The following is a 25056-nucleotide window of genomic DNA, read 5'->3' on the forward strand; positions in this document are numbered from 1 at the left end:
TTCTGAGACGGCCCGGTCAGCCAGAGGGAGGCAGGCACCATTTTGAGATGGCCCGGTCAGCCAGAGAGGAGGCAGGCGCCATTTTGAGACGGCCCGGTCAGCCAGAGGGAGGCAGGCACCATTTTGAGATGGCCCGGTCAGCCAGAGAGGAGGCAGGCGCCATTTTGAGATGGCCTGGTCAGCCAGAGGGAGGCAGGCACCATTTTGAGACAGCCCGGTCAGCCAGAGAGGAGAGAGCTGCCATTCTGAGACGGCCCGGTCAGCCAGAGGGAGGCAGGCACCATTTTGAGACAGCCCGGTCAGCCAGAGAGGAGGCAGGCGCCATTCTGAGACGGCCCGGTCAGCCAGAGAGGAGAGAGCTGCCATTCTGAGACGGCCCGGTCAGCCAGAGGGAGGCAGGCACCATTTTGAGACAGCCCGGTCAGCCAGAGAGGAGGCAGGCGCCATTCTGAGACGGCCCGGTCAGCCAGAGAGGAGGCAGGCGCCATTTTGAGACGGCCCGGTCAGCCAGAGGGAGGCAGGCACCATTTTGAGACAGCCCGGTCAGCCAGAGAGGAGAGAGCTGCCATTCTGAGACGGCCCGGTCAGCCAGAGGGAGGCAGGCACCATTTAGAGACAGCCCGGTCAGCCAGAGAGGAGGCAGGCGCCATTCTGAGACGGCCCGGTCAGCCAGAGAGGAGAGAGCTGCCATTCTGAGACGGCCTGGTCAGCCAGAGGGAGGCAGGCACCATTTTGAGACAGCCCGGTCAGCCAGAGAGGAGGCAGGCGCCATTCTGAGACGGCCCGGTCAGTGAGAGGGAGGCAGGCACCATTTTGAGACAGCCCGGTCAGCCAGAGAGGAGAGAGCTGCCATTCTGAGACGGCCCGGTCAGCCAGAGAGGAGAGAGCTGCCATTCTTCGACGGCCTGGTCAGCCAGAGGGAGGCAGGCACCATTTTGAGACGGCCTGGTCAGCCAGAGAGGAGAGAGCTGCCATTCTGAGAAGCTGCCCATTCTTGGCGCAGTGACTGGAGGCTGCTTGCCAAGGCCGACCTTTGCCTGAGGGGGAAAACTCGTTTATTATTTATGGAGCGTGCCTGTCCATGCTGCTTTTCAGTCAGAAAAAGCCTCACAGAGGTTTCCATGTGGAAGATGGTTCTCTGCCCCAAAGAGGCTCCCAGTCTAAAAGGAAACACAGGGGAGACTCCAGCAACAGTCACTGGCAGGTTTTTTTCCTGCACAAGTTTCCCACCCAGCTTGGATCCCAAAGAGCTGGTTTTACAGTAGCAAGCATGACTTGTCCCCTTTGCTAAGCAGGGTCCACCCTGGCTTGCATTTGGATGGGTGACTTACATGCCAGTTCTGTAAGATATTCCCCTTAGGGGATGGGGCCAGAGCTCAGTGGTAGAGTATCTGTTTTGCATGCAGAAGGCCCCAGGTTCAGTCCCTGGCAGCATCTCCAGGTAGGGCTGAGAGAGACTCCTGCCTGAAACCTTGGAGAGCTGCTGCCAGTCAGTGTTGACAATACCAAGCTAGATGGACCAAGGGTCTGACTCCGTATGCAGCAGCTTCCAATGTTCCTATGTGATAAAACAAAAGTGGTTCGATCCTGTCTGCAATGTTTCCTGTGGCCACTAGGGGGCACTTAAGGCCCATTAAATACTCTGTCTATAGTCCCTTTGTGGGTTCCACATTTTGTTTAAATCCTGGTGCGGTTTTATCGTTTTTTGCCGTTTTTAAAGGAGTGTGACACAGAGGTGAGGCAGTGCACTTGGCGCAGCGGGGAAATGACTGGATTAGCATGGCAGAGGTTGCCAGTTCGAGTCCCCGCTGGCATGTTTTCCAGACTATGGGAAACGCCTATATTGGGCAGCAGCGATATAGGAAGATGCTAAAAGGCGTCATCTCATCCTGCGTGGGAGATAGCAATGGTAAACCCCTTGTGTTATACCAAAGACAACCACAGGGCTCTGTGGGTGCCAGGAGTCGAACCCGACTTGACGGCACACTTTAGTTTACCTTTACTTGATTCCCTAAAACTGAGAAGGGTGAGAAAGGTGGCTAGGACCATTAGAAAGCTGCCTTCTAGCAAGCCAGCTGAGTGGTCAATTTCGCTCAGTCTCCTCTGACTGGCGGCGGCTCTCCCAAGTTCCAGGCAGGAGTCCCTCCCAGCTGCCCTATACCTGCGACCTCCTGTATGCATAGCAGATGCTCTCCCAGGGCGTTGGCGGTGCGGCGAGGCGACCACACCACCCAGGATGGGGGGGGGGGGCGGCAGGGGCTGTGGAGGCCTTCGACTTTGGCCTGGAAGTCCAGGGGTAAGCGCGCCTCCGACGGCAGCCACGCAATCGGTGGGCTGAAATGGGTTAGTGAGTGTGTGTGGACTTTGCACATGCTCGTCATGCGATGGAGGGAATGGGGCCGTTGTTGCTGGCTGAGAGGCTCTGGGCTCGATCTTCCTCCATGCTTGGCCCCCGGCCGCGGTGGGGGCACAGAAAAGGGCCCGCAAAATGCATTGCTGGACGGGTGAGCTGAGCCTCCCCCATCTTGGATGTCTGAAACGGGCTGGGCTAGCCACTCGCGGAGGGCGCTTGTCCGCCTCTGTCCCCTGCCCCGAGGAGCTTCCCAAGACCTCTGCCGGCGGAGGAGTTGGCAGCAATGGCCAGGCAGGGCGCCTCCTCCCAGGGCGCGCGAGGGCGGCGCGGTGGGGCGGTCCCTGGGCGGCGGGGGCGGGCCGGCGCGGCGGGCCACGCGGGGAACCGGCCGGCCGGGAGCGCCCACTGGCGGCCGTGCCTGGCTGGCGGCGGCGGCAGCTGAGGCTCGGCTGGCCGGGCGCGGCGTCGGCAGCGGGGATGTCGTCGTCGTCCTCGGCGTGCGTTCCCCTGGCGGAGCTGCTGGGCGAGGCGCTGGCGGCGCCCGACGGCTCCCCGGTGGCCACGGCCTCGCTGGCGGCGCGGGGCGTCTCGCTGGTGGGGCTCTACTTCGGCTACTGCGGCGGCGGAGGCGGAGGGAGCGGGGCTGGCGGCGGCGGCGGCACGGGGGGCCCTTGCGCGCAGCTGGCCGCCAGCCTGGCCGCCTTCTACGCGCGCTTCCAGCCCCGGAGCGGAGCCGAGAAAGTAGCCGAGGCGGCGGCAGCAGCCGCCGCCGAGAAGGAGCAGCAGCAGCCGCCACCGCGGCGGCTGGAGATTGTCTTCGTGTCGGCCGAGCAGGACCAGCAGCGCTGGCAGGAGGCGACGCGGGCCATGCCCTGGCTGGCGCTGCCCTTCGCCGACAAGCGCCGCAAGGTAAGCTGCCCGCTCGCAGCCAGGGGTCCGGCGGAGGCAGAGGGGAGCGGGGCCCGGGGCCCGGCCGAGCGGCCCTCGCCGGAGGAGACTCTGGGCGGCGGGGAGGAAGGTGCCCACTCCGGCGGTTGTTGGCGCTGGCTCTGGGGCGAAAGGGTCTCCCCAAGCGTCGGGAAGGGAAATGCGTGCTCCTTCTCCAGCACCCGGGAGACAGAAGGGGAAACCTGAGAGGTGGCAAACTTCTCTCTGGAGGCATTTGGGGAGATCAGCCGGGTGGGGGCGCTCCTGTTTCTCCCCCCACCCCCTACGGAAATCCACCCCTCCCCAGGGGTAGGCTGGCCAGCCGGAGAGGGGCTTTCTCCCACCGCGTTCTCTCCAGCCTGCTCCAGAGTCTCCCTCCAAGTCCGTGGGAGGCATTCTCCAAACCGGTGCATGCCCGCTCCTCCAAATGAGTTAATCCGGATTAAACTCGTTTGGGGGGAAAAAAGATTAGGACGGAGAGACTGCTCTAGAGCTGCCTTTAAATCTTAGCCGCTGCACCAAACTGACATTTTGCCTCTGCCTGCCTTTGCTTTCTCGCCTTCCCTTTTCTGGTCATGTGCTGTAACTTCTGCCTTGCTCCATTTCTGCCTTCCCTGGCCATCTTTGTGGTCTCCTGAGGCGCTTGCAGCCCGGACCCCTCTCTCCCTCCTTGTGGGGGTGCATCTCGCATTCGTGAATCCAGAAAGCCCTGAAGGGGAGATTCTGGTTTGGGTGGATTGCCCCCAGCAAGTGGAGAAGTGGATTTTGTCTGACGGAGTCGAGAGGTCAAATGTCCTACACTTCTTCCCCAGGAGGCATCTGGGATTTCTGGGATGGGGTGTCTTTGGTGACACTGCCCTGCAGATCCAGAGGGGTGTGAGCGAGGCATAAACGAAAGGGCCTTCTCATCTTGAGAGTCTCTCTGTTGGCAATTTGGGCACTGCTCAGTGGGGTATTGTTGCTAGCCTCTTGTCTGGTGTTGGCTGTCTGTTTCAGTGTCTCCCAGGAATGTTGTCTATGTGAGGAATTTTAGGTTGAATTGAAGCTCTTGATTCGGTTAAGGAGCAGAGGCGTGTCTTTTTATCCTTTTATACTGGGAAAACGCAAGTTTCTTCCTTGCCAGAAAGCAAAATGCCCTGGAGCAAAAATCAGGCAGGTGAAGTGGGTTGTGCGAACAAGCCGAGATGGCTTCAGCCCTGGTCCATGTGCAGAAGGTTCCTGTCTCCCGTTTGCCGCTTCAGCCTCGCAAAAAGGCCCAGAGAATCAACTATCCCGTTGAGATTGTTGTCGGCCTCCTGTAAATGCCATTCTGTTTAGGGTGGCTTCTACCATTCGTTGTGGAGAAGGAAGAATAAATCTCTGACTGTTAGATTGTGTGTGGGTGCCGTGACTTTACTGGTTCGGTTTTGACATTTTCAAGTGACATTTGGGATTTTTTAGTGTGGGGGGAAAAGGAACCTAAGGAGGTATATGATAGAGGTCTATACAATCATGCATGGTGTGGAGAGAGTGGTCAGAGAGAAAAATTTCTCTCACACACACACATGCACACTGCTAGAACCAAGGATCATCTCATGAAACTGATGGCCAGAAGTTTTAGGACTGACAAAAGGAAGCACTTTTACACACAGTGCCAAGAATATCAATGTATGGTGCAAGCATCCACAAATGTAGACTTAGTTCACTAGCCAGCCATTATCTGTGGTGGCCACCGATTCCCACACTTTCCTCCGATCCTTCTCTGGAACGAGGCTTAGGCGAGACATGAGTGCTCTGTCCTCAGCAGCGGGAGATGGAGAGGGTGCGGAACCGGGGGACCCCCTATCCTGCTGTTTCTTACCTGCTCAGAAATTTATTTTATTTATCATATTTTTGGCAGTGGGAAGGAGATCTCGGGGTGGGGGGGGTGTAGATCTGTGTGGGGCCGGGTGGCCTGCTTGCTGGAGGGCCAGTGGCCCCTGGCAAGTGGATTTGGAGAGGTCTGGTCACGGGCACCTTTGGCAATGGAGAAAAATGTTTGTACGCGGTGGGTTCAAGGGGCTGTGAAATGAAAGGGATGAAGAGTAGCGGTGTAGCATTTCTACGCAGGGCTCCAGTGAATGCAGGGTCAGTCCTTTCTTGGCTGCTGTGTGAGGACAACTCCCTGGGGTTATCCTCTTTCTGCCAGTGGCCACCACTGGGATGACTGACTTCCTCCGGCCAGGAAGGCACCATTCATGCGGGGCCAATTAGCTGCTGTAATGGAAGAGCCACCCCCAGCCCTCTCGGAGTCCAAATGTTCTCTGGCAGCCTTGTAAACAGCAGCAACAGCAGCGAACACGGCTTCCAGGCAACCAGGCAAGAGAGCTCCACCAAAAATGGTCTCCCTTTGTCTTTAGGTCTCCAAGATGAACACGTGGATCCCTTGGGCAGGCGAAGGGGCGGAACCCGTTTGGCGGGGCTAGCGGGTTTTTGCAGATTTATTGGCCAGGGGGGCTTGGTAACGGGCCGGCTGGCTGGTGAGGGGCTGGCACCACCAAAGATGTGAGCAAATGGGGTACTATTGAATGGTGGGGGCTGAGCAAGGATTAAGCAACTCGCAGGATGGCTCCTCTGCATCACCCTGTCACTGAGGAGACCTCGAGGAGGGCCCTTCAAAGCCTCTCCAGCTTGTGACTTCAACAAACATCGCTCACAACTGTATTCGCTCTCTACAGAAACCTGCTTGTGTGTGAGGGCTGAGATTCTTAGGAAGAATTCTACTTCTGGTGCCAGTTTCTGTGGATTCACTTCCTCCCAGTCCACAGATTTCGGCATCCCGCTGACTAGCCAGCCATTATCCGTGGTCACTCACCACCGTGCCCCTCTCTTCCCATTTCTGGCACACAGGCAGAGGCCTTAGGAGAGGGAAGTGGGCCCTTCTGTCACTTGCCCCGGGGAGATGGAGAGGGCAAGCCCCAGGGAGAGCCCTCTCCGACTGCTTGGAAAAGATTCCTGCTATTTCTTACCGTCTCAGAAATGGCGGTGGTGAGGAGATCTGTGAGCTCCTGGGCATCTGGGGGCGCAAACTGGCAAGTGGATTTGTTGATGCCGATAAGAATGTGCCCCAGGGTCCTCAGTCTGGACTACAGTTCCCATGTGGGTTGGACTACAGCTCCCATCGTCCCCAGCCACAGTGGGCAGAGGCTGATGGGAGTTGTAGTCCAACCACACATCTGGAGACCCAAGCAGTATTCCTTCTAACAGGGCGTCCCAGATGTTTTTGACTACAACTCCCATAAGTCCTAGCCAAAGGCCATTGCAGCAGGAGATGCTAGGAGTTGTAGTCAACAACATTTGGAAACCCCTGTTAGAGTTGCCAGATTTGGCTTTTTAAAAGTCAAATTTGAGAACCCAAGAGTGTGTGGGTCCTCTCAATGTGATCCAAGATCATCTCAGCAAGTTGTGAACTGGCTCTGAAATTGAGGTGTTTACAATCCACCCCCCACCCACCTGTCGTGTGGCAGCTCTTAATACATAAATCTACGTGTCAGAAATGCATACCGGTGCGAGGAAAAACCTTGGCGAGGGTGTGTCTGTGGGGGCTTGGACGCTGTTTGCCAGCTGCCAATGTATCCACACGGAGGAAATTAAGTGGTGTTTAAAGAGGAACTGGGCGTTCCGAGGTGCTGATGCAAGTTGGGAGCGATTCGGGCATGTCTGAACCAGATGTGGCCCATCCGCCTCTTGAAATTACGGGACCTGTCCTAGCCCGCTTTTGAGGTCGTTGTCAAGGGTTGGGTTTCCTCTCTCTTGCAAGCGGGTGAACTTAACATGTGCAATGATTTGTCGAGAGCAGTCCCAAAGGATCACCGTGTGTGTGTGCTGCCTTCCTTTAAGACTCCCTCCCTCCTGCAGATGTTGTCCTACAAAAACTGCTAGGGGCCACTGGGGCTGGGGATGATGGGAGTTGTAGTCCAAAAGCAGCCGGGGCGGCTCAGTTGAGCAGGCCTGCTTCAAGCCCCAAGGGTCCTCATACGTGGGCCCTCAGATGCTGCTGGACTACAACCCCCATAATCCCTGCTGCGAGGCCACTGCAGCAGGAGATGATGGGAGTTGTAGTCCCCGCATCATCTGGGGGCCCCAGGTTGCGAGCCCTTGTGTCAAGCAGATGGTGCCATTCAGTGATTTATTTTTGGTTTCCCTTTTTATTAAAGGAAATTGAAGGCATACGATGCTGTTGTTTACTTGAGAGCAAGAGAATAGGTTTGGAGAAATCTCTATTACACTGATTTCACATGCAGAGTGTGCGCACGCCAGGAATTCCTGAACACTCTGCCCACAATTAATTGAATTTACTTGTTGAGTTTGTAAAGCCTAAAGGAGAGCATCCCTAGCCGACTGGTAGGGTCCCTGCTTTTTATGCAGAAGGCAGAATGTTTCAGTCCTTGACAGCATCTCCAGGTAAGGCCGGGAAAGACCCTCCCCTGAAACCCTGGAGAGACTCTGCCAGTCTGTGTATTATTATTTTCTTACCTTAACGCAGGTCTCTGGGCGGTTGACCACAAAACAATAAAAGCTACAAATAAAGAGGTTAAAACATAAAACATTAGAACTATTAAAAATCATCAAACTATTAAAACAGTATCTAATTAAGTGTAGACAATCCTGAGCTATTGGGACCAGGAGTTTCATTGGAAGATGACAGTGTTGTTTTCATAAGTTCACTAACATATGGAGAGCTGGTCTGGTGGGAGCCAGCATGACTGGTCCCCTTAGCTAAGCAGGGTCTACCCTGGTTGCATATGAATGGGAGACTAGAAGTGTGAGCACTTGAAGAGATTCCCCTCTGGGGATAATGGGGCCGCTCTGGGAAGAGCATCTAGGCTCCAAGTTCCCTCCCTGGCAGCATCTCCAAGATCGGGCTGAGAAAGATTCCTGCCTGCAACCTTGGAGAAGCCACTGCCAGTCTGGGAAGACCATACTGAGTGAGATGGACCAAGGGTCTGACTCAGTATATGGCAGCTTCCTATGTTCCTATGTAACATCTCCAAAATGGTTGATAACCAGAAACTGGCAACAAAAACCTAAACCCTCACAGGAGAGACAGCTTGCTTAATCTCTGCATGATGTGCTGTTCTGGCCTCACCTCCTCCCAGTCAGTCTCTGCTGAGGGTGGATAATTCTACAGTTTCTTTGCTGGGAGTGTGATTGAATCATTCTGTCACTTTCCATACAGATCTGAAGAGGGATTACTCAGCCTGTGTTGGATCTCTTCTGGACTTGCTGCCGCCTTATTGGGAGGCATGCCCAGATCCGTGACTCATGCAGAGACACAGAATGCTCAGAAGGCAGATATTCATGCTCTTTTATTCTCTCCAAGGTTTACTTTTAGGGCGTGAAGTGTATCTCTAGTTCAGATAAAAGCACGCTCCATCAGTAAGAAATTTGGGAAACCTCTATGTAAGGTTTCAAACTCCATAAAGGTAAAGTGTGCAGTCAAGTCGATTTAGACTCCTGGCACCTTTGGTAGAATCCAGGAGGGGTTTACCATTGCTTCCTCCCGTGCAGGATGAAATAATGCCTTTAAGCATCTTCCTATATCGCTGCTGCCTGGTATTGGACCAGCGGGGATTCGAATCGGTAACCTTCTGCTTGTTAGTCAAGCATTTCCCCGCTGTGCCATTAGATGGCCCTTCAGACTCCTTAGGCCTCTTAAAATTGCAAGAATCCCAGGATGCATTTGTGGGGGCTTTTGGGCAAGGCAGAGGTCTAATCAAACTACAAGAACTGCCTCCATCACCATCTTAACACAGGAACAAATTGCAGATGGGGATGGACCTCGCGCCCTCTACCACAAGCAATTTCCCTCCATGAACATCCAGCCTGGGGGAAGAGTCCTGTGTAGCTCGAAAGCTTGCACGCCCCATGATGAACTTTGGCCCGCGTAAAGGTGGCGCTTGGACATGATTTAATATTTCTTGAAGGGCTTCCGGCCTCTTTGCACTGTGCGAGAGACAGACACATACAGAAGGTTCCAAGTTCCCTCCCTGGCAGCATCTCCAAGATCGGGCTGAGAGAGAGACTCCTGCCTGCAACCTTGGAGAAGCCGCTGCCAGTCTGGGTAGACAATACTGAGCTTGACGGACCGAGGGTCTGACTCGGTAGAAGGCAGCTTCCTGTGTTCCTGTGTCCACTGCTGTATCTTGTGGCCGTGAATTCTACAAGTTAATGCGAAGCAGTAGAAGAATCTTGGTCTGACTGAGCTGGGTGCTTAGGTTTTTACGCTCTTAGAGCCTACTGATGTCCATAATGGAAGTGCATCATATTTTACAGGTCCTCCCACTGAATTGCAGACAGGCCCCACGGTTCGAATAAGTTTCCTTTCTGGAATGTTGAAAATTGGATCTGGCAGGGCCTCTCGCCAAATGCCCCCACGAGTCTGTTTAGGTTCGAGGGAAGTAGTTAGGCGCTGCTCTGAACTCTTACGTTTTGGCCTGGTTCCTCTCTCCTCCGTGCAGATACGACAGTAAAAAAGGGCGGGGGGGGAGTCTTTAAAAGTAACACTTCCAGAAATCTTGGTGCGGCTTGAGTTTGTTGATTCAACGGAGTGTAGAGTAATCTCAGGCCGGATCCTGCGGTTTCCAGACCTCATGTACGGACGCGACTGTGCTCTGGAACCGGTTCTTAATCCGGGGATCAAGCCTGTTTGTAAGCCTATAACCGGCAATTATGCCTGGGTGCACTGAGGTTCTCCAGGTTTCTAAGCTGTGGAGCGTGAGGGCTGGATGCCGGCGGCACAGCTGGAGAGCGGCCTGACTCATAGAAACATGTGCCCTTCGTCCGTCTAGCTCAGCATTGTCTACCCGGACTGGCAGCGGCTCGCTACTGCAGGACCAGCTCCCCACATTCTCAGCCTTGAGCCCCCATAGGTTGTTGGACTACAGATCCCATCATCCCCAGCCACAGTGGTACCTGCAAGACGTTGAGCAGTGGCCAGGCAACGTCCTCATCCGTTTCCCTGCCCCATCACAGTGGCTGGCGAAGTATCCACTGGCAAGGGGAATGAAGCAAAGCCCCGAGGAGGCTGTGAAAGTCTTGTGCGGGGAAGGATCCAAATCAAACCTGTCCACGCCAAAAGGAGAAAGACCCAAGAGTCCTGGAAAGCCAGGCATGTTTCAGCCGGGAATTGAATCTGGGAATTCCCAGATGTTGTTGACTACAGCTCCTATCATCCCAGCTGCAACGGTCTTTGACTGGGGGTGATGGCATTAACTAGAACAGTGTCTATCTATCCCTGCTAACTGTTCAACGAGGCACCTTTAAAAGTGGTGATTCTCTGATATTTAGCAGGGGGAGAGCAACTGGCCCTATCCGTCCCCAGCACAGCATCTCTCGGGTGGCTGTTGCTGGTGTCTGTCTTACATTTCTTTTTAGATTGTGAGCCCTTTGTGGACAAGGGACCATCTTATTTATGTATTTATTTTTCTGTGTAAACCGCCTTGAGAACTTGGGTTGAAGAGCGGTATATAAGGATGCATAGTCGTTTTTCCCTATCTTGGATCAAACCTATCAGCAGTATCTCCCATGAGTGGCTGTGAAAAGTCAAAGCAGCAACCAAGTCTCGCTTCTCTCTAAGGTACCCCCCCCCAAAAAAAAATTGTGTACCTGTTGTTGGCCAGATCCTGTTCCCAAAAGCACGGCTTGCGCCGAGGTTCCTGAACATCCAAAGTCAGGCGTGGTCTCTTCTCCCCCCCTCCCCCAGATGGTGCACAGATGTTATCCTGCTTAGCCAATTTTTTAAAAGGCGGTTATAATATTATTGGCATCTGGGACTGAATTATTGTTCCCTTAATCCTAAGAAAGGTACGTGTTTAGCTTCACTTGCTTGCCCGGCTCAGCAAATAACTCCACAGTGTGTTTATTAGCCCCCGTTCAACTTGGGGCCAAGCGGTGTGGCTTCCCTTAACACAAGAGCAGCTATGGGGTGTGTGTGAGTGTGAGTGAAATCTGGATGGGCACCATGGCAAGGGGTGGGGGCTCAAGGCCTTGGCTGCTGGAGCCGAGGAAGCTGCTATATACTGAGTCAGACCCTTGACCTATCTAGCTCAGTATCGTCTACCCAGGCTGGCAGCGGCTTCTCCAAGGTTGCAGGCAGGAATCTCTCTCAGCCCTCTCTGGGAGATGCTGCCTGGGAGGGAACTTGGAACCTAGATGCTCTTCCCAGAGTGGCTCCATCCTCTGAGGGGAATATCTTACAATGCTCACACTTCTAGTCTCCCATTAATATGCAATCAGGGTGGACCCTGCTTAGCTAAGGGGATCATGTGTGTTTTGGAACATAGGAAGCTGCCACATACTGAGTCAGACCCTTGGTCCATCTAGCTCTGTAACGTCTACCCAGACTGGCAGCAGCTTCTCCAAGGTTGCAGGCAGGAGTCTTTCAGCCCTATCATGGCTCCCAGAGGACCAGCAAGAGTGCCCTAAAATCACCTGCAAACAGGAAGCTAGTGAGCTTGGTAAAACATTCAGGGAAACCCATTCACATTTCTTAAAGGAGTGTGTGGTAGCCAAAAGAGTGTGGCAGGGAGTAAGCAAGCTGTTAGAGTGGCCTGATTTGGGAAAACAGACTTGGGAAGAACTAACCTCGGGTTTGAGCGATAGAACCGCCTTTCGAGGTCCCAGAAAGAAACCTTCAAGGAAACTGGACGGAACGGGTGCCCTCACACTAGGGAATTGGAACGTTCCCCTTCTCGTAATCAGGTTAGTAAACCTGTATGTCATTTATGCAATGCTCCTGCATAGGAATAGGGAGGGAAGACGCGACCAAGAGGTTCACGCAGATGAGACAGTAAATCTCTTCTGGAAAAGTCTGTATGGTTATGTGCAGAAAGACAAGAGTATCTCTTCTAAACAGCAATGGGACAAATTGTGGAAATGGACGTCGGACGTAAACCCCCCCCCCCGATTATCTGATGTGCCTTGAAATCCCCCACCCCCGAGTTACAGTACTACCTGCAAATACTTCATAACTTGTGTGTTTCCAAATCCTTGTGTGTAAATCTTTGTAGATATATCATGTACAAACAACCACTTTGTATATAATTGTGCTTTGGCAACGTACTGTATGCTTTGGTAGTTTGTTGGTTCAATTAAAAAAAAATCTTGTCCTATAAAAAATAAAATAAAAAAATCTTGTCCTATCTTGGAGATGCTGCCGGGGAGGGAACTTGGAACCTTCTGCTTGCAAGCAGGCAGGTGCTCTTCCCAGAGTGGCCCCATCTATCTTACAGCACTCACATGTATAGTCACCATCCAAATGTAAGCCAGGGCAGACCCTGCTTAGCCAAGGGGACCATTCATGCTTGCTACCACCAGACCAGCTCTCCTCTCTTCTCTTTATCCATTTACAAGTAGCATCCTTGGAACAGAAAAAGGTTATCCTGGGACGAGGAAATATTTTATTCAGTCGCTTTACCTCTGAATGGCACAGTGGGGAAATGACTTGACTAGCAAGCCCGAGGCTGCCAGTTTTTTGAATCCCCATTGGTATGTTTACCAATGGGAAACTCCTATATCGGGCAGCAGCAATATAGGAAGATCCTGAAAGGCATCAGCTCATACTGCGCAGGAGGAGGCAATGGTAAACCCCTCCTGTATCCTGCCAAAGAAAACCACAGGGCTCTGTGGTCGCCAGGAGTCGACACTGACTCGATGGCACACTTTACCTTTACCTCTGAATTGCCAAGTCTTGGTGTCATGGTTAAACTTCTAGGCAATATAGATTTCATCCTTTGTAGTCTAAAAGGAGGTTATACTGTAAGTACTGTAAGATATTTCCGTTAGCCAAAGGTTCCAAGTTCCCTCCCTGGCAGCATCTCCAAGAGAAGGTGGAGAGAGATTCCTGCCTGCAACCTGGGAGAAGCTGCTGCCAGTCTGTGTAGACAATACTAAGCTAGATGGACCAAAGGTCTGACTCAGTATACAGCAGCTTCCTATTTTCCTATGAGGAAGCCCTCCCTGAATTTTATATATTACATTTTCTCTCTGTGGTCTCAGTGTAGTAGTAAGACTGTAGAGTGCATGGTTCAAATCCTCATCCAGCCATGAAACTCACTTGAGGGCTCTGGGCCAAACACTTCTCTCCCAGCCTAGCCTAATTTACAGGGCTGTTGTGAACATACACATAATCATGGACACTGCTCCGGGCTTCACCATGTCGGAGGAAGAGCAAGGTATAAATGTATAAATAAATAGAGATTGTAGCTCAGTTTCTTTCTTAAAGATCTATGGAGAAAGCTGGAGTAAAACCTCTTTTAAAGTTAAATCAACGTAGAAAGCCTATCCCTGATAGCCCCTAAAATGGCTGGCATATTTCCATCCAGTGTTCCCTGTAACAGGGAGTCCCAAATGTTGTTGACTACAATGCCCAGAATCCCCAGTGGCAGTGGCCTTTGGCTGGGGATTCTGGGAGATGTAGTCAGCAACTTCTGGGAATCCTTGTTACAGGGAACACTGTTTCCATCTAATTGTTAATTTGGGTTTGTGCAAGTTTTTGGTTTTCTGGATTTGGGGTTTGTCTGTTGGGCTAAGCCCCTGTGGTCCAATGGGACGCTGCTTTCCCCTCCCTGCGAGGGGGAGAAATTCCAAATGGTTAGAACTACCATGAGGCAAAGGATTAAAATTTTTGAGCTCGGGCGGCATGACCTTCTTTTATTTGGGTATCTAATCCTTCCTGGTAAGGGCGTGAGAGTTTTGTGCCACAGGGAAATCCTCTCTTGTGGACGGTTTTCAGGCTGAAGACACAGCTGACCCCTCTCTCAGCAACAGGAGGCCTCTTCGAGTCAAACCTGGCCACCTGAGGGGCACGGCTGGCTACCAGTTGTCAACGTGAAGTGGGACTGTGGCAATGGAGAGAGTTGGAAATGCGTGTTGGGTGATAATTCTCAGCCGTTCTAAAGTGCTTTTATTTATCCTGTTTCTGTGCCACCTGATATGTTACACCTCTAGGCGGTGCACAAGATGTTAAATATTTACAAGTTGCCGATTAAAATACGTGACACAATAAAAAAAATAGAATATAAAATAGTTATTAAAACACGGGTTTTAAAATTGTTGAAATGAATTCTAATTAAAAGCCTGCAAAAACAGGAGAGTCTTGAGGGTCTTCCTGAAAACAAACAGAGGAGGAGATGCTCTTGTTTCAGCAGGGAACGTATTCCAATGTCCTGGGGCAGCCACGGAGAAAGCCCAGTCCTGTAACCGGACCTCTCCAGAGGATCGTAACAGGTGGCAGGGTTCATGACAAAGGGGGCGCTCTCTTAAAAACCCTGGGCCCAAGTTGTTAAGGGCTTTATAGGCAATAACCAGCACTTTGTATTTCACCCGGAAACGTATCGGCAGCAGCCAGAAGAACTGCATGTTCTTTTAAACTTGGTGTTAGGTGGTCCCTTTGTGTTGTCCCAGAGACCATGATGCAGGCTGATGCATTCTATACTGATTCTAGTTTTCCACACTACGTACAAAAGCAGCACCACGTAGAGCGCATTACAGTAGTCAATCCTGGAGGTTACCCATATATGTACCACTTTTTTAAGGTCATTCACCTCTAAAATGGGACTTTTGAGTGGTCAAAGGTGTTTGCATCTATTTATTTATGGAAGCTTTGTCCTGTCTTGCAGAAAGAGCTTCCAATTTAACTTCCTCAACATCTCGGTTTTTATTTAAGCATCATAGGAAGCTGCCATATACTGAGTCAGACCATTGGTCTATCTAGCTCAGTATTGTCTTCACAGACTGGCAGCGGCTTCTCTGAGGTTGCAGGCAGGAATCTCTCTCAGCCCAATCTTGGAGATGCTGCCAGGGAGGGAACTCAGAACCTAGATGCCATTCCCAGAGCGGCCCCATTATCCCCTGAGGGGAATTTCTTTCAGTGCTCACGCTTCTAGTCTCCCTTTCATATGCAACCAGGGTGGACCCTGCTTAGCTAAGGGGACAAGTCATGCTTGCTACCACCAGACCAGCTCTCCTCTCCATCGTTTCCCAGTGGCTGCTGGTATCTAGTAACATAGGAAGCTGCTTTATACTGAGTCAGACCCTTTGTCCTTCTAACTCATTCTTGACTAGTCTGACTGGCAGCGGCATCTCCAAGGTTCCAGGAAGGAGTCTTTCCCAGCTGTACCTGGAGATGCTGCCAGGGATTAAACCTGAGACTTTCTACGTTTAAAACAGATGCTCTTCCGCTGAACTATAGCCCCACTGTATCTCTGGGTGAGTCACTGTTCTCATCAGCCTCTGTTCTGGGGTTGGATAATTCTCCCGGGTGTCTGCATGGGTCCTTGACTCACTCTTAAGTCAGAGATGCTGCAGAATGGCCTGCCCAAAGAGGAGGTTGCCCATTGCTGCTCTGTCTGAGTCCCTGTTCAGAGCAAGCAAGAGGCAGACCCAGAGCACTGGCATACAGAAATGGGAGTCAGGTTGATCCAAGGTAGGTCACTCTTACTCCTTTGGGGGCATGAATGTGGCCTGTGCTGCCTTAATTGAACAATAAATAAATAATGCAGCGGGAGGGGGGGAAGAGTTTCTCTCACCTATCAGACGTTTGGGGAGCACTTTCTAGAAACAAACCACGCTCTGTGTGTGCTTGTCTGTCTCTCTCTTTTCCCTCAATGAATTATGCCAGTGTCTACAGATCGTGGCGGGGAGGGGGAGGTAAAATTCCTCTGCTGTGTTTTTCTCATGCTTGCCCCGCCGGCCGCCTTCCAGGAAGGCTACGGTTTCTCTGTGTGCGTCGACATCTGGCTGAAATCTGGCGGGTTGGTGGTCAGTCCAGATGTGACAGCTTGTGTTGAGCATAAAAGATTATTTCAGGAGGTGCTTAGCGTGGCTTTCTTGTGGCCATGTTCGAGCTTGAAAGGATTATAGGTATATATGTGCGCTTTAAAGGCGTCAAGGAAGCCAACGCCCTGCAGAAGTGGGGGCCGGGCGCAGATCAGGGCCTCTGGCAGGCGGCCCAAGGACGCGATCTTCCAATTCCTGTGCACAGACTCCATGCTTGTGCGCGCGCACACACACACACACGTACTTCAAGGGAGCCCTTGAAGCAAACTCAGGCTGCAGTGGTTGAGTACTTCCTAGCTATTGGCTGTGAGGCCTCTGGCTTCAGTGGGTGGAAATGAGCCCTCGCTAGTCATTGGCTCCACTGAGGAAGGGTTAAGGAATGTTAAAGAACATTCCAACTGCGTGGAGGCGCTTAAAAAAGAAAAACACTTAATAACAAAACAGATTATTAGTGAGAAAGGGGAAGGTTGCAAAGAAGGGAAGAGCACACACACACATCCCCAGCAGATGTTGGACTACAACTCCCATCATCTCTGACTGTTGGCCACTGCAACTGGGGGTGATGGGAGTTGTAGTCCAAAACCAACTAGGGGTGTGCGAAATTGCACATCCCAGATATATGAGGACAGGCAGCAGACACAGACTGCTCAAAAGCCACAACTGCAAATTATCATTCTGTTTTTGGTTCACACTCTGGTTCTGCCAGCGAGTGGATAACCTACTCCCATGCTGGGCAGGCAGAGGGCTCCTATTGGCTTAGCTGCTCTGATGTCACAGAGAGCCCGGGCAGTGCTAAGGAGGGATCCTAAATTAGAATTCAGGACTGGAAGGCAAGGTTCTGTAAAGACCTCCCTATGAAATGAAGCCACGCATCTGTGGCTGGTGAATGCAGTGTTCCTGCTAACAGGGATTCCCAGATGTTGTGGACTACAACTTCCAGCATCCCCGGCTGCAATGCTCTTTGCTTGGGGATTCTGGGAGTTGTAGTCAGCAACACCTAGGAGTCCCTGTCAGAAGGAACACTGGCTGAATGCCTTGAGCCATGTAAAGAAGAGTCATTAGCTTCAGTGTATTAATTAGTCCAAAAAATCATGCCTTTTATTTTTTTAGCATGCCTCATATTGAAGGCACAGGGTGGATTTCTTGCAGGTATCTCCTCCCTGGGCTCTGCGTTGGGAAGAACCTCCTCCAGGCTCCTCCACGCTCACCAGGCGTGGAAAACATGTGAATCAAGAGACGATGCCATCTCCTTCCACATGCCAAAGTTTCTACCAAAGGGATTTGTGGGAGCAGATGCACCGTTCTTGTGGACTAGTAACTCTGTGGGCTGCACAGATGTACAGAAGCGAAGAAGGGAAGCGATCTTCAGGGCTGGTTTCCTTTGGTGACATTTTAATCTTGCTGTCGAGATGAAAGTGGGCATTTTCTCTCTCTCTTTTGCTTTTCACAGCTGCACAACTGGCAGATTAAGTCTTCCAGGACTGGGATCTAAACAGGGCCTGCTCCCGTGCGTGGGCTGCAAGAGCTCCGTGTTGTCCTTTGGAACGTCTCCTCAGTGGTGGCAGCGGGGAGGGGGAGCCTCCAAAAGCCTCGTCTGTAGCAGCACCCACGGACCGTGGTGCTTCCCCGTGTCTGTCACGGATGCCGGAGATTAAACGGAGCTCTGAATAATTTGGTGGGAAAGCTGTTGGCTGCCCCCTCCCGCTGCATCCTGAGGAAACGGGGTGTAAGCCAAAGCAATTCCATATCGTTTCCTTGTCTTGTTTTGGAGGTTGAATCGGCGCCAAAGGAGAGGAGGTGCTTGCAACTCGCTTCGCCCTCTTAGCAGCAGCAGCACCGTGGGGAGAAGTGTGGCTTCTCTGTTGACTGGCAGGGAGCGGCCACGGAGCGAAAGAAAGAAGCTTTCCCCCTGCCAGATCATGGCTTGGTGGTAATCCAGGGCTTCTTAAAGTGGCAATTCTCTTGATTGAGCTGGGGGAGAGCAACTGGCCCTCTCCGTCCCCAGCACAGCATTCCTCCAGTTTCTTTTTAGATTGTGAGCCCTTTGGAGACAGGGAGCCATTTACTTTTTTCTTTTCTTTTCTTTTTTCTTTTTCTTCCTCCCCACTCAGGGAACTTTTTGTCGAAAAGCGCTATTTAAATATTCGCCATTGTTGTGGGGCCAGAAGTGCAGAGGGCACCCCCGGTTGACCAGGCAAGGGTGGAAGGCCAGGCCCCACATATTTATATCAAGCGTCACCCATTCCAAGGGTTCCAGTCATAAGAATTGACTGCGCTTACATTGCCTCTTGTCCCTGGCCGCACACTCGGTTTGCCCTCTGGTCATCTGAGGCTCCTGGTTCAAATCCTGGTGTCCTTAAAGCACGCTGAGCAACTTGTGACAAACGCACCCGTCCATTGCCTTGAACTGGGATGAAGTTATGGAAATCTTAAAAACCTCCGGTCTGTGGTGCAGCCACACGATGGAAGCTGTGGTTCTTGTGGCCTATAGGATGACGCTGGTATTCCTTCTGGGTTTTTGTTTGCTCATTGTGTGTGTGTTGTAAATGATGTAAACAGACTTCAAAGTTGGAAATAAAGTGACTTTTCCATTGCCCCCTCCCCAAAAGCACCGGTCAGAGAGACCTACTCGTGGAAAGTATGCCTGTTGTGTTATGGTGAGGAAGCAGTCCTGAAGCCCTGGTATGCTCAGTAAGTGAGTGAGAGACGAGGCCAGAGTAAATATGTGGAGTCTGGATGAACCTAATGCAGGGCTGGAGAAATCCCAGGCACCAGGACGCCCTGGCACCTAGAAATGTAACCGTGGCACCTAGACTGGAATATTCAGAGGCTGGGTTATGGAGGACAGTCTTTACTTGTCGCAGGCAGCCCCTTTTAATGTCCTAAGTATGTTTTCCTTGTGAAGGGGATAAATGTAAACCATCCTGAGCCATTTTGGAAGGGCGGTATAAAAATCAAATCAATCAATAAACAAATAAATAAATAAATTCTGCATATCTAATGGGAAGGAGCCAATTTGGAGGTGAACAGCCGAGGAATTTTCGAAGGAGATTCAGTCTTGTGAATTCTTTCCTTTGGCTGTCTTTCCGATGGCTGCTTTATGAGACCTACCTAGCGACTAGAGTTTCACTGAGTTTCCTGTGTGTTTTGCATTCCTGTTGTTAAACGGAGTCCTCCATGCAGGAACAGGGGTATGGTTTTAATCTGCCGAAATTCAAAAAGGATTGTAATCCGCCCCCGCCTTTTTCTGTTTTCGGCTTGATCAGGCCTAAATGCCTTTTGCTTCAATACAGCTGGCGAATTGGGCCAATAAGTACCAGATGAGTCTGTTAAAGTCTGAGATAGATTATGTAATGTGGTGGTGGTGGGAGTTTTCAGTAGGGCACAAGCCTATGGGTGCTTGCTCAGAATCCTGAGTGTTTCAGCAGTAGGTTTTCGAAGAAAAAGGATCCAGGTTGAAAATATGGTGGCCAGGATTGGGAACAAGGGACCAGATCTGCAGGGGACCCGCTTTGGGGAGCTGGCCTTATGGTTGTGAGTGTGAATTGGCCCCTTTGGCTAAGCAGCATCTGCCCTGGTTTGCATTTGGATGGGAAACAACGTGGGAGCGCTATGAGATATCAATCCCTGGCAGCATCTCCAGGTAGGGCTGGAACCTCCGAGGGCTGCTGCCAGTCAGTGTAGGCAGTACTGCGATGGGTGGACGGAGGATCTGACTCGGTAGAAGGCAGCTTCCTTTGAGCTCCCTGGACTAACTCTGAACCATACAGGATCTCGGCAAACACATTGTCAGACTTGCAGGGGGAAGCTGGCTTGAGGGAGGGGTGGGTTCTGCTGCTCCCTTGCGAATCCCAGCCTGTCTGGGTTTCCTGCAGATTTCAGAGGCTGGTCGAACAAACGAAGGAAAAAGGCTGGGGAAATGCAGAGCGGGGAAGGCAACGTTTTCCTCCTAATGGGCAGTCCCGTCCTTGGACCATGAGGTCGGGCTCTGGAGTCCCCACCGCCCTGCGGGGTCCTCCTCTATCCGGTCTCTCTGCTGGCTTCGTGGGCCGGTCGCCTGGGCTGAATCCAGAGCTGTGTTTTCTGAAATCCCCAGGTGACCGGAGATGGGCCGCTGAGATATATATGGCTGCTTGCATTCAGGGCTGTGTCAACAGCTGCAGGACCGACTGTTCTTTGTGGACGGTTTCCTGCTTTTGGGGGGAGTGTGTGTGTGTGTCTGTGTGTGTGGATCCCTGTCAGAAGGGTGGTTCTCTTTTTCCAGGGACATTTGCTGCACCCTGCCTCGTAATCTGTGAGCCATTCACTGGGACCCACACACTGAGGCTTGGCTGACCAGCAAGCCATGATTTGTGATTTCCCCCTATCCCCGCAGATCCTTTTCTGTCACGCAGGAAGGGGGCTTAGGAGAGAAATGGGTCTTCTGTCACTTGCATTGGGAGATGGAGAAGGTTAGGGGGAGCCCTCTCCGACTGCTCAGAAAGTATTCCGGCTGCTCCTTACCTCTTACTCCTCTGGGGCGGAGATCTGTGTGGGGCTGGGTGTCCTGCTCACCAGAGGGCTGGGGGCACTTGCCACTGGCGGGCTGGCGTGTGGATTTGTGGACGCCTGGTCGTTCAGGAACCCTGTGGATTAGGAGTTCTCAACCTTGGGCCTCCAGATGCCGGACGACAACTCCCATCATCCAGTCCTGGACTGGCCAACGACTGGGGTGATGTAGTCCAGCTTCGAGGCTGGGAACCCCTGCTTTCAGAACGTGCCTCTCTGTCTCAGTGGTCTTGAGAAGAGCATTATGGGATGGGCCTTAGGGAAGTTGTTTGCAGGACGGAAATCTCTTCCAAGGCTCTTGCAGCTGCCAGGATCCAGGGCCATCTCCGCCGCTGCTGCAGAGAGTCAGGCATAGTTTCCAGCTTGCTGTCTGTGGGGTGATTTACGGCTCCTTTGCCCCCAGGTGAAATACGATGCCAGCTTTGGAAATCGCAGGACGTCTCAGACAGCCAGTAACCCAGTTCAAAATGATTCCTACTCTTGCCCAGGGAAGGAGGGCGGCTGCGTTGATATAGCGGAAGAATAGACACAAACACATCAAACTCACTAATAGCAGCGGAGCAGGGATAATGAATAATGCATCTGGTTGCGTTCATGGATGCACTGTGGTTGAGATTGTGTGTGTTTGCTCAGTCATAGCCCAACGAATAAGCTTCATCTCGCTCACCATTTCCCAGGGAAATGTCATGTTTTTCCCCTGGAAGAATCAGTGCAGATTGATGCGAGACTGATGCAACGGCTGCTGAAAGAGGAGCGGGGGAAACCTGTTTCGGAAAGATAGAAAAGGTTTAAGAACAGTGCAAATGGTCAAGAGGAGCACAGAACGTGAGCATTGGAAGGGACCTTGAAGATCTTCTACTCCAACCCCCTGTTCAGGGCAGGAAATCCTTGTGGCGGTGGGTTCCACAGGTCACTACAAGCTTTGTGCATGCAACCTTCTTGTTGTCGTTGCTAGTCCTGAGCTTGCTATCATTTTGCTATCATATACCCTCATTTTGAGTATAATGAGAGAGGGAATTTTTCTCCACCATTCCTAATTTTGAATTAGGAATTTACAGGGCTGCATTTTGGGTGGTCCCCTTCTCTCCACCGCAAAACCTCAAGAATGCTGTGGCACCAGGGAAGAAGTATTTGTCCCCCACCCAAGCAGTATTTAAATGTATTAATCACAAAAGCCAGAATTAGCCTGTGGAGTTCAGCTGAGATGACCTATTCCATCCTACCCTAAAATAGGGGCGAGACTCTGTTCTTTTTTCCAGAAGCCTGCACAACGGGAGAAAGGGTGTTGCATGAAACACTAAAAGGATTAAAAAAATGTCTTCCGGTTGCAAAATCCCCCAAGCCAGTAAACAAAGGCAATTTGTTTGTTTTTCTTTTTTCAGTGTTTCTCTTTCTCTGGACATTGTTGCTTTTTAATTAATCACTTCCTGAAATTGCCAAGGTTATTGCCATGAATTCGCTTCCTCGGTAGGAGCCTTTCCCTTTAATGCCTTGGTTGCAGTCCTGTGTGTGCTTTCCTGGGAGTAAGCCCCAGTGGACTTGGTGGGGCTTGCTTCCGAGGAAACTGTGCATCAGAGCACACCAGAATGGAAGATTTCTCCTTGCCCCCGAAACGATTCAGAGCTGCTCAACTTTGTCCCTTCTGCAGATGTTGACATACAGTTCCCATAATCCCTGGCGATTGACTGCCGTGGCTGGGGATGATGGGAGGAGTTGTCCAAAAACCACTGAGCAGGCCTGGTGGGGTAACGTTGCAGTCTTTTTTGCCAGCGGAAAGAATCAGAGTCGGTGTTGGGGTCCTCTCTGGAGGACTTTCCTGCCAGTGTTCATTTCCATTCCTCCGACGACGCTGAGGCAATTTTTATAGTGTCTGCTTGTGTACTGAAAACTTTTAGAACAGGCCTGCTCAACTTAGGGCCCCCACAGCTGTTTTTGGACTACAACTCCCATAATCCCCAGCAGTTCTCTCTGATTTTTTCCATCTGTGTGCAGAATGAATTTTGTTCTGGGCGGCAGTATCCAGGCAATGTGTGCGCATGTGAATTCAGAGTGGCACCAGTGCTCCCTCTAACAGGGATCCCCAGATGTTGTTGGCTACAACTCCCAGAATCCCCAGCCAAAGGCCATTCCAGCTGGGGATGCTGGATGTTGTAGTGAACAACATCTGGAAATTCCTGTTAGAGGGACCGGTGAGTGGTACCTTCTGGATTCAACCTGAGCGGGATCTGAAATTAACCGGGCAGACATCCAAAAAACAAGTGAGCCCGCGCCGTAGAGGGCTCACTTATCCCCTGCCCTAGTGGCCAGTAGTCAGGGATTATGGGAGTTGTAGGTCAACATCTGCAGGAGGGCCGAAGCTGAGTAGTCCTGTTTTAAAAGCTTTTGAAACGGGGCCGCTGCAGGCCTGACGGTCAGGACGAGGAAAGCCTGAGAACACCCCGAAAGCAGAAAGCCTTGCCTTGCGATCGCCCCCTTTCCATCGCTTGGGGTGTCGCCCTTGTCAAAAGCCACCATGCGCCTTTGTTCCTGCAGTTGGTACCGAGCCCCCCAGCTGGCTCATGGCCCAGAAATCGCAAAGCAGCTGGGACATATTCCCCAATCGGCCAGTGTACTAGCTGTCCTTGGAACCTGTCTTGAGTTTGCAGGCCGCCGTCCGGACAGCCACCTTCCGCCTCGGCCCGGAGCAACGCACACCAGCGTGCCCTTTGCCGAGATGAAAGGCGAGGAGACCTCCGGGGGAGCGGGGGTCAGGCAAGTGAAATCCAAGCAGGAGAACGGGGACGTTCAGCAGACCCGGAGCTCTGCAGCTGTCCAGTGGCGGCTTGACCGAGGGAGGCGAGTTTCCGGCTTGGACGGGTCTAGAGGAGAAGTGACTGGCAGCATGGATTGGGTTTCGGCAGGACGTGTCTGGCCCTTGGAATCTCTCTGGGAAACAAGCTGGGGGTTGGGTTCGGGGTGGGTCGGTGTTCTGCAAATGTTTAGCGCACCGCCGAGGGCAGAGCGTGGCTTTCCTCAAAGCGTGCTTCCCGCCACTGCCGGCTCTTTCTTGGAGCTTCTCCGCCTGGGTTGGATTTCCATACATGGCAGTGGCCAGATGCAGAGAAGGCCGCCCTCACCACACGCCTGGCCCACCCAGTTCCTTCCTGCAGCTGACGCAGCGCTGGGGCAGGTGGCTCTGGAGGCTTTGGCCTGTGGTGCTGAGCTTCGAGAAAGGCCTCTTGTGAAAATCGAGCAAGAGTGTGAGTGTGTGATAGTGTGAGTGTGTGTGTCCATCTTCGATATATGCCGATTGGGATCCTCCCCCTGCTGATTCCGGGGAGCCCCCTGTCTCACCCTGTAGACCCCTTTCCAGGACCTATTGGTCCAGATCTGTTACGCAGTGCCGGTGGTGAGCACAAACAGGCATGGCAGCCAGATAGAGAGTTGTTGGGGGGGGGGACCATTGTCTGCTGGATTTTAGAAACCCAAACTTTTGGACTGAGTTCCCGACAGAGTCGCCATGCTCACCCCCGGAATTCCGGGTTTCACCCGGATTTTAAGCATCTCGCCCAGATTGCTGCCGCCCACCCAGATTTGCCCGATTTCAGCTTCCATTAAAAACAAAAAACAGAGCTAAGCTGTAGCCCTTGTAGAAGTGGAGCAAAATGTGCAGTCACTCTTCTGCTCAGAAATTATTTTCCAGCCAATTTGCATAATATTCCGATTAGGCACCCAGATTTGGAAAGGCAAAATATGGCAAGGGAAGTGGGGGCAATGCTTAATGTTCAAAGGGTGGGGCGGGGCTGGGGGGGCTTGGGCCTGCCGTTGACGCTGGGCGGAAGCTCTGCTCCTGAATTCTGCGCCTCCATTTCTAACACGGATACAATTTTAGGCTAGCTTTTGTGTGTTTAACACTCTCAAAAGCTTTCAAAACACCGTTGCACGTTCTGGTCGTTTGCAAGGCCTGATGGTCGGGACAGTCGGGAGCGTGAGAACCGAAGCTGGGCTTGTGGTGGTGAGCGCAAAGTGTCCCCCTTTGCTCAGCAGGGTCTGCCCTGGTTTGCATTTGGATGGGAGATGACGTGTGAGTCCTGGAAGTTCTTCCGCTTAGGGGATAATGGGGCCCTTCCGGGAGAGAAGGGCCCTGCATGCAGAAGGTTCCCTCCTTGGCATTGTCTCCAAGATAGGGCCGGGAGAGGCCCCTGCCTGGTACCTTGGAGAAGCCGCTGCCAGTCTGTGTAGACAATACTGAGCCAGATGGACCGATGGTCTGACTCAGTATATGGCAGCTTCCTATGTTCCTGTGTCTGCTTCGCTCGCTTTGCCACAGGCTGGGCCTCTCTCTCCTTTGTCTCTTTCCAGCCTCTTACCTGCAGTCTCTTTAAGCGGAGAGGGGTGGGATCCAGCCCAGGGACTCCTAACTCCAGAGCCAGCATCAGCACTGCCTTAAT

At 52.2% G+C, this 25056-nt stretch overlaps 1 protein-coding gene across 1 annotated transcript in view; it reads left to right on the forward strand.

Annotated features, from left to right (window-relative positions):
- The first annotated feature begins 2281 nt into the window (after window positions 1-2281).
- The window catches only part of NXN (nucleoredoxin), a 66169-nt gene continuing 43394 nt past the window's right edge, over window positions 2282-25056 (forward strand). The window contains exon 1 of the mRNA XM_053275414.1: window positions 2282-3262. Coding sequence (XP_053131389.1) covers window positions 2489-3262 — 774 coding nt within the window. The 5' untranslated portion in view covers window positions 2282-2488. The remainder of the gene's footprint in view (window positions 3263-25056) is intronic.

Source organism: Hemicordylus capensis, chromosome 12 (genome assembly GCF_027244095.1).
Source record: "Hemicordylus capensis ecotype Gifberg chromosome 12, rHemCap1.1.pri, whole genome shotgun sequence".
NCBI lineage: Eukaryota > Metazoa > Chordata > Lepidosauria > Squamata > Cordylidae > Hemicordylus > Hemicordylus capensis.